The sequence below is a fragment of the Caloenas nicobarica genome, chromosome 22 (genome assembly GCF_036013445.1).
Source record: "Caloenas nicobarica isolate bCalNic1 chromosome 22, bCalNic1.hap1, whole genome shotgun sequence".
Lineage (NCBI taxonomy): Eukaryota > Metazoa > Chordata > Aves > Columbiformes > Columbidae > Caloenas > Caloenas nicobarica.
Window position 1 is genome coordinate 5,526,916 of NC_088266.1, and position 13,838 is coordinate 5,540,753.

General features: G+C 45.2%; 1 protein-coding gene across 1 annotated transcript; it reads right to left on the reverse strand.

The window, feature by feature from the left end:
• Nucleotides 1–2,867: 2,867 nt before the first annotated feature.
• Nucleotides 2,868–7,204, reverse strand: TNFRSF18 (TNF receptor superfamily member 18). Its single transcript, XM_065650187.1, has 6 exons — nucleotides 6,997–7,204; nucleotides 5,015–5,149; nucleotides 4,391–4,478; nucleotides 3,858–3,946; nucleotides 3,255–3,395; nucleotides 2,868–3,020 (listed from the first exon to the last, which is right to left on the reverse strand). The coding sequence occupies exons 1-6, from the start codon at nucleotides 7,169–7,171 to the stop codon at nucleotides 2,869–2,871; spliced, it is 780 nt and encodes a 259-aa protein (XP_065506259.1). The 5' UTR covers nucleotides 7,172–7,204; the 3' UTR covers nucleotide 2,868.
• Between the last annotated feature and the right edge of the window lie 6,634 nt (nucleotides 7,205–13,838).

The window sequence follows — 13,838 nt, forward strand, 5'->3', positions numbered from 1 at the left end:
AAACAGGTGTGTAATCACACAATGGCTTCATTTCCCTTTCCTTGGGAAATAACATTAAAAAAAAAAAAAAAAGATTCAAGCAAAAAAAAAAGTTATAGGCATTTCATTAGATGTAAATGATTTGAGGGAGAAGCCTTGTTTAAGCTACAGTCCCCACAGAGATCAACCCGCTGTTCAAATCAGAACTTGAAAACCCCAGAAACTCTGGGATTTGAGCTGAAAATTCAGCCGTGATCTGACTCAAATATTGCAGGAACTGCACCCTGATAAAGTGAAGCTATCGTTCTCTCTGAATGGAAACTTCAGTACAGTGTTTTCTTACCAGCTCGCTGTTCTGAGCCAATAGCTTTCGTTTTCTTTGATGCAAAGAACTGCTCTCTTACCGAAATTCTCCAGGGCTTAAATGATTCACACGTGGGGTTTTTCCCTCTGAACTGGAGCTTTGAGAAGTCAGGAAATCGGTTGCTTTTCCCATCAAGCAGCCGCCGTCAAGTCAGGTGGTTGGGTGAGCAGGAGGTGGAACTGCTCTCCAAGGCGGGCAGACAAACCCAAAAGGCCACTTGTGCAAGTTTCCAATGAATAATTCATCTCTGCTCATCATGTTCAAGTATTATCTGGCAACAGCGTCGAATATTCAACACCCACAGCCCAGAAAAGCCTTATAAACGTCCCCAAAATTCGCTGCACGTTGCCAGGGGCACAAACTTCCACCAGACACTCAAATCTTTCATTCCTCAAATAGTAGCTCTGCTGATTTTGTTGGTGGTGGTTTTTTTTTTTTTTTTTCCCAAAAAGAAATGTTGCTACTTTTCTGCTGTCATCAGGAACGGAAAAAAATGGTCAGCCGCAGTTTCCTGCTATTTTGGTAGCGGAAAAGCTGGTTTAGCTGGCAGCCAGGAAATGTTAAGCCACGTGCTAAAAAAGGGGGAAAAAAAGTGCAAGTGCACCGATCTAAAATTCAGTGACACAAGAACCATGTCAGGGGTCGATTGCTGAAACAAGTTCTGTGAGAGGGGAAGGGAACCGGGAAAGTGAAACTCGGTGTGCTCAAGAACACCGGGACAACCTAAAGAACAAAACCTCTCCTTCCCAATTTGCTTAATTATATCACACGGGCGCTTCGTTCAGTGTTCAAGTTTATTTTACCTTTATAAAAGGTCACAATGGGACATCTTGTTGAAAACATTAAAAAACAAGAAGGGTCAAGACAGAGCTGAGAATAAACACTCCAACATGGAAGGAGCAGTAAGAAGTGTCTTTACTAGCCAGTGTTTTGACTTCTGAGTATATTAAATCCCATAGCAGAACTGCTCAAAAGGCAGAGACAGTCTTATACTTCAACAAATTTATCCTATTTAATCTAGTCCAACGCTTTCACTCTTCCTTGGCTGAATCTCCAGGTCAACCCAATTAAGAATCTGCACAATTCCCAAAGCAACAGAGGAAAACTCACCCTTTTCAAGTGAATTTCACATGGGGATACCGACGGGAAAAGCTGTCAGTAGCACAAGAATTAACCGTAAGAGAATAAAAGAAGGCAAAAATACATTGAAAGTACTAATTATGTGCACAACATCCTTTCAGGGTTGAGAACTATCACTGCTCCTATTCTACATGAAGCTAAGGTGTAAGGATGGGATAGAGTTAAACTTCTTCCTAGCAGCTAGAAAGTGTGGCGCTAAGTTTGGGATTTGCGCTGGAAACACAAAATATTGTCTTTATCTCAACCCATGAGTTTTCTCACTTTGACTCTTCCAGTTCTCTCCCCCATCCCAGCGTGGGGAGTGAGTGAGTGGCTGCGTGGGGCTGAGCTGCAGGGGGTTAAACCACGAGACCTGTCCCACTTCTGCGGATTTTCTGTTCAAGCGCTTTTGCAAAACACATCTGGGGACGCAATAACTTCTGCTCCACAGCCATTGTAATTTCACAGAGCCCTACTTAAAACAGCACGGCATTCTGACTTGGAATAATCCCCTCTGAGTATTTAGTAAGGTGATTACCAGAAATGTCATTATTCTGTTAGGATTTAATTTAGGAGCCCCGTACTGGTTGCATTATCTGTAAGGAATTGCGAGGAGGCTGATGTAATGGCTGCACGATGAGATATTTATAACCTTCCATGCAAAGGCTGAGTCAAAACTCATTTTTACCCAGAGCTGATTCGGTCATTGAAGAGCCTGCTCCAAGCAGCTTTCACCAGAAGGAATCCAGAGCTTTGAATCTATTACTGCAGTCGCATAACACAAAAATAATCATATAAAAAAGGCAAGTTTCAACTAGTTGGAGCCACAGGCTAAATTCTTATTTGAAATCAGTGTCAAGTCACACAAAGCGACCGACTCCAGCTAAAATGCTGCCCCTTTAAATTCAGGCAAGACAGTTAATTCCAGCCATGTTAGAGCTCTGCGAAACTGGAAAAGCACTAATCTAACATTTTTTAAAAATCCTCCGTGATACAATTTTCAGTAAGGAGAACATCTTTCAGCTGATGATCAAGTCACTAGAGCTACACTAGAATACACCAGCAGATGCTCTGGTTCTTAACAAAAAAGCATCAAGAAGAAACATTGGGCTTTTCTCTGTTTTCCACTGGTTTTTCCTACTCCATAAACTGGGCGTGAAGAGACCATTAAACATCTTTCTCTAGAGAGCGTGATCCTCATTTGGCCCTTTCACAAGTCAACCCGTTGTAATTCAGTATTCAGTACCCAGGATTGCTGAGTTACAGAAGAGAAGGAAAATAAATGATATAATAATGTATATACTGATGCTTTACGCACCTAGCCCCTCCCTTTTTTTTTTTAAATTTTTTTGTTTAAAGCAGAGCTCATCTCCCCATTCTCCCAGCACATCCCAATTCATCTCTTTTCACTGCAGACTCTGAGTGTGGAAATAGCAAGACTTCTCTTCGGGTGTTTTGTCTCCGTGTTCTTCTTCTGGAAACTGGCAGCTGCAGGTCTCTTCCCTGTGGTGTGACGGTTGTCGAGCCAGCGGCGGCCTAGAGAAGTGATGTTCCAGATCTGCAGTGAGAACAAGCACAAGCACCGCACATACAAGAGGTCTGTGAGCTGCCCCTTATCTTTACCAACACGTCCCCTCTCTCGAGGAAACGACAAAGATGCAGGTGATGCACCTTAGTGAAGCTAACCCACCTGAAATCACAGAGTAAATCCGTATTGACTCTGTTTATTCGACTCAATTTATTCCGTTCTGGCTCTGAAAAGCCACCCAAAAGTGCGCAAAGGTGAACTTACCGTCAGCTGCGGGGTATTTCTCTTTCTTCAGGGACCATATGCAGAAATGCAAGAGGAAGGTGAGCAGGATGAGCACAAACACGGCCACTGCAGTAAGGATGGCCAGGATGGTGGTGTAGAGAGAGTCATTCGTCATCGGAGCTGCAATTAAGTGTATTTATTAAAGATTAAGAAACCACACGTGCAGACTATTGTTAAAGGAAAGGCAGTTCTTCCAAGGAAATTGAGATTAATTTCCTCCTTCCCTGGAAAATAATTTGCCAAGGAAAAAAAGCAGTGTGGGTATTAACAATAAAACTGAGATGCAGATCTAGCAAAACAGCAAGCGCAGTTCAATGGAAAACTGATAATTCGCCTGATAAGTGTGCTCTGTTTAAGGACAGTTGTTGGGCTTTTCTCTGCCTTTATTACTGACAGTGCTTTAAAGGTGGAATCTTTGCCCATTAAATCTACCTATATTAATATCGCAAGAAACGCAACAGTAATTTTCAAAGCAAATTTTCACGATAGCAAACTCTGGGTGATAACCATGCAGCAAGTCACCAACTGAAGAAGCAGAGAAAAGATATAGGCTCAAAGAAACAAATTATTGCGAGAAGGTACCTTTCTCCAAATCTTTACCAGGGAAACCACATACTGCATTATGTGTGCTGTTGCCTTGCTTGATTGTCAGAAACCCAGATTTTTCACAACTAAAAGAAGAACAAGAGTCACATTTAGAATGCTCCTGCCTTCCCCTTCATTCCCCTCCTTGGCTCCTTCCACAACTCGTCTCCTTTTTTTCTTTTTATAGCAGTGCAGTTAAAACAAGATAACACTACATTGCAATATGCACATTTTTTAGCCTCTTTGTTTCAATTGATATCCATATTTGGAATAGTTTTGAATTAGTTTGAGCTGGATGTGGAAGAAGGTTGAACACACAGCAGTTTGTCTTGAATTCTGCTTTGAGACCTACTATTTATAAAGCCAAATGGAGAGAGAAATATCATCTATTGCTGAATTTTAAAAATCATCATTTAATCTCACTGGTGATCTTGTCTTTGATTCAATTTTATTTCCTAATTTAACTACTAAACATGTGAGAATTTTATCATGCCTGTTTCCAAAGAAGGGAAGTATCAATAAATACATACTCGGTCCAGTTTCGGCACCAGCCATTCTTAACGTTGGAATAGGTTCCTATCTCACAGGGTTTACATTTGAACGTGAGATCTATAATGCCTAGAAGAGAACGGGAATTATTAGTGGTCAGTAGCTTTACTGAAAGATGGGGATGCAACAGATCGGAACACGATGCATTCCCTCTGCGCTCTTTCTGCATTATCAATCACCCCCCGGAGAAACCGTTCTACACAGTTCTTGCCACCTTTTTGCATTTTTTTTTTGCATTTTGGGACACATCTGGGTGTGCTCCTTGGGGAAGAGGTACAGAACAGTCCGATCTGACAGCAGCGGGTGTGAAGTTAAAAGGTAACACAGAATAAAAGGGCTTTCTACTGAGAGTTCTAGCAGCTTGGAAGAAAAGCGACACTGCAAGTCCAAGCAGGAGAGTGAAAGCCTCCAATTCAGGAAGGGAAGAATTACAGAATGGGGACGCAGGGGTTTTAGCCACAGAGGCCAGGGTATAAATGCCATTTCTCTCCGCATCGTGAGCCTTCCCAGAAGCAGGTTATAATAAGTGAAGACTTATTATGCTGCTCAGCCAAACACTTATACTGAACTCTGCCTTTTAGACTAGTGTGTGTTTCTTTAGTTACCGAGCGTAACCAGCTCCTCGCCCTCTGCGCATTCAGGCAGTTTTGTGCAGTAGTCACAGGAACGATCGGTGCAGCTGTAGCCCTGACGGCATCTGCAGTCCTGGTCCGTAATGTCTTGACACGGGTTGTCGTCTCCTGCCAAGAAGAAAGAAGTTACACTTGGCCTTGCCATGGAGGCCAGAAACGAACTTAACGTTAGTCTTAACTGGCTGAGACAGGTGAAATATTTCTTTACTGTGCTCTGCTGGGGAAAAAAAAAAAATGGATACCAGATGTCACCCCCACACATACTGGATAAAGCCTAGCGTACGGAAATTCAGCACCACTCGGATTTTTACACCAGCACCTGCTTCCTAAACTCTGTTGGCAGAAGTGGGTCTCAATCCAAGCCACAAAGCCAGCACCCTTCCTACCCCATCCTTCTGTTTCTAGAAGAGTTCTGTTGTGAACTTGCCTGCACTCCAAGAATATCACCTATAATTCCGAGAGGCTCCTGGGTTCATGAAAGCAAAGGACTGATCATATATACTGATCCCAGTGCCAGGGGGCAGTTGGAAGCAGGTTAGAGGAAAAGTGCTGTTCAACCAGGCAGCTGCATAACCTTAAAGAAAAAAAAATATAGAGGGAAATGCTGCCAAGGTCAACGGCGTGCTTAAAAACCCACAGTGAGCAGCAAAGATCAAGCAGAGATTATTTCCTGAGGCTGGTGACGGAATTTACAGGGCCACCAGGGAACTGCCCACATCTTCCTCCGCCCACTGGCTTCCAGAACTTCATGAAGTCTGGCAGCAAAAATGAAACAGCTCGGGGATGCTTTTTTTCCCATGTATCACTGGCAGGTGACCCTGGAGTTGATCCCCCCAAGCAATGACTCTCCTCCCTCGTCCTGAATGACTTTATCTCAGCGGGAAGGGAAATTCCTTGGGGTCTCCACACGACTGAGGACTCTGTTGCTCTCCACCTATGGATGTCTCTGCTCATGGCAGGGGTTGGACTGGATGAGCTGTGAAGGTCGCTTCCAACCCAAACTGTTCTATGATTCTGTGAGAGATTTAACTTCTCAGCTAGTCCTGTTGCTAACCCATCGGACAACAGCACTGCCACACTGGCTAGAAAAGGCTTCCAGCAACTCTGTTTCAGGACAAACAGAGAGAAAAAAGGTGCATTCCTCACGGTAGGTCATACCAACAAGCTGCGTGTTGCGTCCTGTTCAGCTCTGTCTCCCACTAAAGTAGGAAGAACAGTTTGATTGTACCTGGGACCATGGAAGGGCTGTTAGAATCACTTGTTCTGTCCTTCAGCCCAAAAGGCACAGGAACGTCACCGAGACAGTCCTGCAGCTCGCTTGTTCCACCTCCAGCGTTTTAATTTGACTTATGAGAATCCGTTATGACCTCGCCACCGCCCTCAGGTCAGGCAAGGACGCAGGTTAGAACAGGATGCTGAAAATACTGATCATCTTGTTGTTCATTGGCTTCTGGGCCAAGCAGGGCTCAGCTGAGCAGAGCACCTGAAGTGTGATGCTTCCTGCTCTCAGGAGAACAAACAGCAAAGGACAAACTGCAAAGGGCATCCTCACCGAGAGCATCACTCCCTGGATTCCCTCTGAGGTCCCAAGGGCACAGGCAACCTCTGAAACCACGTTTGAATTGAGCCAGGGCTCAGAATCAGCATTAAGTGAACATCTTGTTTCATAGTGAGCAAGACTAAGCCACAGAAACTCAGCTTTCCCTTTCCCACTACAGAATAACGAGTATAAGCACGTAACAAACCTCAAACGAGTCCACTCTGAAGTTTACAGCTAAGGCACACTGTGAATCTAAGGGGCAGGAGAGAAGCCCTTGCCGATTTGTTTTGCATATACAGTTGCTCAAGATACATTTACATACACACACACACACCCCTCTTCCACACTTGCTTACCCTGGTTGACATCAGGCAATACTGACAAACAGAAAGAAGACAGACACATCATTCCCTTACCCGTGGCTGATCTGCACTTGGGGCAGCATTTCTTTTCGTCTTTACCGATTATCCTCAGTTCCCCACCCTGGCACGCTGTCGCCAGGGTTTGTTGTGGCCACGGCCACAGACACACCAGCAGCAGCAAGCCAGCTCGAACCCTGACGTGACCGGCTCCATTCTTCTGTCCCGTCATGTCTTGAGCTGCACAACCCGAAAGCACACGAGGGTGGGCTTGTACCAGGACTTCCCTGCAGAAGTGCTCTTCCTCCTGACGCTGTGGGAAGGCACCCTGCTTTTTGTGGCTGCGCTCTTCCTGCTTCTGTAGGGGCGGGGAAAATATTTTATTTTACATCATCGGATTCTTCGAACAGCAGAGCTCAGCAACCACGGACCAGTGACTCTGATAAGAGGGCAGTAGGTTGAGGGCAAGACGTAGCATCACGTAATTTGACTTTTCAAAGGATTTTGCAAGTTGATATACAACTGAAAATTAATGCAAATTAAATTAGTGTGTGAGCTTCAGTGCTCTCAGACTATTTCATTCTGACCTAGAGTTCCTAAGAATTTGGAAACCTTCAAGGATTTAATTATCAGATTGCAATGTATAGTGTCCATCCATCCACTCAGATTTTCTGATTCTGTTGTTTTCAGCCTCTTTCACTCTAGATCAGGGGACTCTTGAATTATTTTCCAGAGCTGATGTAATTCCATATGGACACCATGAAATAAAGAGAAAGAATATTGTCTTCCCCACAGGCTGCAAGATCAGGCCTGGTACCAAAACTGAATGTGGCTGCAATGGGCTCTTTGGAGACACGTACAGCTCCTCTGACCCCCAGGCTCCTGGGATTTAGGCAACAAAATAAAATTGCACACAGGCACAGACCTGCTACCTGCTGCTGGGTTTCAACTCCCAAATGTCTTGCCTTACACAGACACATATGTGAACTTCCATCTCTGCTTTACACGTAGACAGCTTGCTTGCTTTCCTCAGTTAAATCCTTAGTTTAATACGCAGCCAATGAAGCCTGAATGAACTTCCCACATAGACACCATCACTCCTCTACACTTTCTTCCTGAAGATTCACCTATGGACTCACAGGGTAGGTCAGTCAACACACTTTTCACTTGGTCTTTGGTCTACCCAGGGATCTCCCTGTGCTCCTGTCACAGCTTGGAAACAGATACCTTTGGTACACAAGAGACTCTTCTAGTTTTAAAAACGTACACTGCACAGCTGCTTGGGCTCCGAGATGTGCTAGATGAAGCCTTTCTATCAAAAGCTGACATGCAAACTAGCCGCGAACAGGCAAAATACGCAGGTCTTTGCCATCAGTTTTTCCCACGTAATGCCCCTAGAAGGCCAACTGTTGAGTTTCAGAAACTAAAAGCCTCCTACTTTGTGCTCCTGCCACACAGGAGATCCCCTCCTCTTCCCACACAGCTCCTCACACCAGCACAGCCCGTACCATTCTCACGCCGGACAGAGAGTCTGCAGACCCATCACTTTTAACGATTTCTGAATTGCGCACAAGCTCTGAGCAACTCGAGGATACTTGTATTATCCCTGGCTCTTATAGGAACAGGCTAATAATGAGAATTTGTTTCACAATCCTTACGATGTGGTTACGTTAAGGCTGACCCCAGGGCGTGCTGGCTGCAATCCCGTTTGAAAACACTCCACATCACAGGGCAAGGAACAGCTGGAGCACACGAAGCTTCTCCACTTACTGTGCCTGCAGCCGGAATTCCTGCCTTGATAACAAGAACTGTTACTCCCGGCAATAGCTGGGATGGGTAATTCTATAATTAACAGGCTTCTGTGGTAGAAGACCAGGTCTTTAAGTTAGACATGACACTTAGTGTCCTGATGCTTTACTTTCTTCATCCTTAGAAGAAGTGTAGCAGTAGCAACAGGCAGGACTGTGCCTATCAGAAAGGACAAGGACAGTGTACTGGTTCCAGATGGAGGAACTGGCCATTCGCCTGAAGCTCGGAGATGGATGTTACTAACTAGCACTGTCTAAATACCAAATATGAACATCAGTCAGGCTTTTAAACAGCACCATAAACACAGCAATAGAGAAAGAACCTCCAAAGGTCCCACCGAGACAACTGGCGGGTGGTACACAAGGGATCCTACACCTGGCAAAGGCTGCAGGCAATTAGGGTATGTGATACCTGATACCCGCTGTTTATCAGAATAGCAACTAATAATTTATTTCTACCTTTTTTTGAAAGTTGTCTTTTTCTGAACTGATCTCTACATGTTTTCATTCTTGCTCAAGCAGTGCGGTTGCGCGCAGGTGCTGCCAGATGATGGAACATTCACAGTCAGATCACAGACAACAGTCGTACACGCCACGTCTAAATCTCTAGAGTCAGCAGTGACCTTTCAGAGACAACTTGTCTATCTGGCTTTAAGATCTTTGGGGTTTTTTAAGGCTGACCTTACCTGTCCCTGATGTCAGGTAGTGACATTTCATCCAGTAAAACCTTTCTTGCTCAGTCCTGCAAGTGATGTCCATCCATGTTGCCCGGTTCCATGCTGCTGCCTGATTCCATACGGTTTCCAGCTCTCTCTGCACTTATTGGTAAAAAAAAAAAAATGCCTATTTCAGTCATCAATAAGCAATAGTTCCCACTCCTCTCACTCCAAGAAGAAGGGACTCTTTTCCAGCCACATCTGCCCATACCCACCAAGAAGCTCAGGGCAAATTAAGGCTGAAACACAAGCGCACACGGTGACGGAACAGAAGAAAAGAGGTTACACATCTCCTAAACCCTTCTCGCTCCCCTGCGCTACCGTGGCCTGCACACAGAACACTGGAAGGATAATGTAAAATACTATTACTGTACAGATGGAGAAACAGACATTGTCGTCTTATTTAATGACTTTGTGCTCATTAGTTACATCTGAAGTGCTCAATTAGATTTGGAGTGCTCAAGAATTAGATCGGAAGGAAGAACCAGTGGATTCTTCCACCCACTGAAGAGCACCGACGTAGCAACTTGTACCTCTGTCTTCAGGGTACACATTCCTGAGAGTATTTACAAAATTGGCGGTGAATTCTACCTTTTCCCACCTTAAAGACACCCAGCCAGGAGCTGAGCATTATACGCATCACCGGGAGCCTCATCTTACAGTTTCCTTTTGCTTGGAGCCGCTGGAGCCACCAGTTTGCTGAAGTGTCCAAATCACGAACCTTTTGGAAAGAACAAAGAAAAAAAGAAAACAACAACAACAAAAAAAAGAGCATAACTACTCCTCAAACACGTAATTAGTTCTTGCAAGTCCAGTGGCTCTACTGACACCCCTTGGACTTCACGTCAGTGTTACCAGGGAGAGTATTCGGTTTCCTGACATTGAGATTTTGCTGATTACCCACAATGGGTGACCAAAGAAACCATACGGTTCCATTGCAAGTAAGAGGTTGTTCACATGAAATCTACGTAATTTCTGAATGACTAACGATAGTTTGATCAATGTATAAATTGCCATGTAAGCTCCACCTTGTAAATCATTTTCCATCCCACTGTATAAAAACTCCATTGCTAGCGACAGGATTCCCGTTCTGTCGTACGGATCCTGTCTGTGCTCTTGGGAAACAATTGTCAGTCAGTCTTTAAGAGCCCTGTAGTGTGTTGTGACAGCTATAAAAGATGCTATTCACACAAGGCGAAGTGATTCGCCGCGCTAGGGAACCTGTGGTAGAACAGCAGCTCTGATGGGCTGCGGAAAGCACAGAGGAACACTTTAAAAAATAATTAAAAAAAAAAAAAATTAAGGACAAACAATTTATCTGCAGCCTGAAACTAGAAGACAAAATTGTTGTGTTCCTTCGAGCTCTGCTGAGCTTTAGGCCAGGCTTGGGTTTCTGCAGCGAGCAGGACTGGCTGCCCCACGGTTTCCAGATCTCGGGGTGTTTGCAGAGCCCGTCTCGCCTGCCCTCTTTTGACACCCAGGCAGAATTACCGCCCTGCAAACCACGGCTGGTCCGGCTCGGGGCACGGGAGTCGAACGCGACTCATGTAGTGCCACCCGTAGGTTCCTGAAGCAAGTTAAATTCTCACCCCAAAACAATTCAGGTTTTGCAAAGACGCCTGGATCCTTCTTTTGACCAAGAACCCTGCAGCACGCACCCATCAGAGCCCCGGCTTAACCCACGGAACGAGTCTCACCGCCACCTCGGGGACGGTTGCACATCTCGGCCACCGCAAGTGGTGACTCCTTGCGGACAATCCCAATGGAGCAGAGACCGGGGAGCAACGAACTGACATTTCAGAGGGAAATCAAACCAGACAGAGACAAAAGCCCCGAGTCCCTGACGCTACCGAGCCGTGTGGTTCCTTTCCAGCGCTCAGAGCAGCAGGTGTGACCTTTCTTCAGGCCCTCACGGCAAACCTGAGTCACTGCGATGCTCTTCTAAGTCACAGGAGAATGCGAAGAGAAGACGCAAGGAGATAAAGGATCCGGGTAGCCACGCAGAAACTTGTCATGTACTGGTAGGGGAAAACCAAAAAAAAAGAAAAGACGACAAGGGAGGAAGTGAACATAAAAAGCATAAACTTACGGACCTGCGGTGTGGTTTTTTTTTTTTAGATTATAACAACTACTGGAACGTTATCTGCCAAATCTACAGTCTGAAAGGAGCATTCAAGAACTACAAAATCAGAAAGGAGCGTTCAAGAACTGCAAAACCCAACTCATTTATAGACGTTTTTTCCAACGTGGCTCTCAAATACCAGCTGTCCTTGTCCTAACGCCTCTCCACAACTGAATGCAGCAACGCAATTAGCAAAACAAACCGCCATTCAAAACCAATAGCCTTGTTAAAACCCCGGGCAGCCAAATGTGACAGCCTCACACGTGCGAGAAAAATATTGTGGAAAGGAAGCCCGAAGACAAAAAGGGTTGGGTTTTTGTTTGGGTTTCCACCTGGTTTTTTGTAGCTTAAGCGACTCCCTGAATCAGGGCTCCATGGCAACCAAGATATATTTAATGTACAAATCATATAGGTTTTCCAAGTACTCCAAATGCCAATACAGTTCACACTAAAACCGGAGTTAGCACCGGTTTGCAGAATAAAAAGCCTGACACCTCATCTTAACTGTATTACACTGGAAAAAATTTCCAGCGCAGCCCTATTTTTATCAGCTTAGATGAAGCTGCACAACGTCGACTGCTTCTCTCTCAAGTGCCTGAAAAAGGGGAAATTTGAATGGTTCAAAACCAGGAACTTCCTTTGTGACACTGGCCTGTACCTCTGAGAAGGGAAAGTTTCATTTCTGGCACGTAGGAAGACAAGCGTGGGTAGAAGGCAGCACCAATTTGTTCAAGATTCTCTGCCTATTTTTAACTACTTTTTGCCATTTTAGGGAAGACTGGAACAAAAAAATCCAAGCAGGTTTTTCACAGAAGAGTGACAAGACTCAACATGGCAACCAAAAAAATCCTGCTATTCTTTTATGTGGAGTGAAATAACTACATTAATATATTTAAACTGACAATCTACCAACACCCAAATCCTTTAAAAAAAAAAAAAAAAAAAAAAATCAAAGCATAAGTGCCTCCAAATCCTATCAAATGTTATTACGGTTTAACTCCTCTGATGGGATTATATGTCTCCGCACAGAGTGGATACAGGTCCACAGCAGCACAGGTATGTGTCAGCAAAGAAACAGCAATTACAGGGTAGCAAAAAACCAGCAATTACGGCCTGCGAGGGCTCGCTGGGAAAGACCTTTGGCCACACAGGACGCTGAATTATCTGCCTGTGGTCCTCCGGATGCAAAGGAGCAAACGCAACTCATCCTCGGCTACCCTACCGCTGCTTCCAGGGCCAGCATCGCTCCCTCCTGCAGGCACAGGGAACCACCCACGGCCCGGTTTGCGGGGAATCTCCTCGTCGGGAAGCTGGAAGGAGGCACAAAACCACAGAGCACTCGGGCATCTTCCTGTGCAGCTGCCAGAGGGCAGAAAATAAGTCAGATTCGTAGAAACAGGTGATGAGGCCACAGCCGCACGTCTGGCAAGCCAACAGCTTAGCTGCGTTTTCATCCTCCAACCCACAACCTCCGACAGCTCGTTAGTTATCCGCACGTCGCTCGGTTACGTGGAAAGACGGTGCTTTGCTTTATGGGCTCCGAGGTGCAGCCTACAAGCTCGATAAGCATCGTTTCCGAGAATGCGTTGGGTGCTCCCTGGAATGGATTTCCGAGACTGATCCACTGCGCTTTGCCATCCCGTTTGCTGCAAGACGACGGCCACGGCACACCTCTGCGCTCACGTTCACGACAGGGCTCTGTGTTTTCGAAGGGGCTGAGCCTCATCACCTTCAGCATCCCAGCAACTCAGGTCGGAACCGCTGCCAGGCCAGGTTTACGGAGACAAAACACCACGCGCCGTTTCCTCAGGTCGCACGGAAACCCAGGGCAAGGCAGCACATGAACTCGAAACCTGCCAAACCACAGCACTGACCATTTGGGAGAACTCTGTGCTCATTTGTACCCTTCAATCACACACATCATACAGGTGCCTCCAGCTGCCACCGCAGTTTATTTCAAAAAGTCACTATGACATTTCGTATGTAATACAAATGTTTATATACATTGTATATGCACTTCAAAATAGGAAATCATTGCTAAGTACACCATATGTATAACATATAAGAGAACATATGTCTAAAAACATGTTTCTAGACACCAGTTGTGCTCTTGAATACATTCCCTGTTGCATATTTTGGCTTTGGTACTGTGTACATAAAATACCCATTTCTAATGAGTTATCTACTGAGGAAAAACACTTCGGAATTATAGAACTTTCAAGTTTACCCCTTCTTGAACTTTTACACTGAGGT

Bases quoted from the DNA above. Each gene is read 5' to 3' on its own strand.
- TNFRSF18 (XM_065650187.1), bottom strand. From the start codon at position 7,171: ATGACGGGACAGAAGAATGGAGCCGGTCACGTCAGGGTTCGAGCTGGC. The intron at 4,479-5,014 runs GTAACTAAAGAA...GTTCTCTTCTAG, and splicing joins CGAGGAGCTGGTTACGCTCG to GCATTATAGATCTCACGTTC. The intron at 3,947-4,390 runs GTATGTATTTAT...TTCTTCTTTTAG, and splicing joins TGGTGCCGAAACTGGACCGA to TTGTGAAAAATCTGGGTTTC.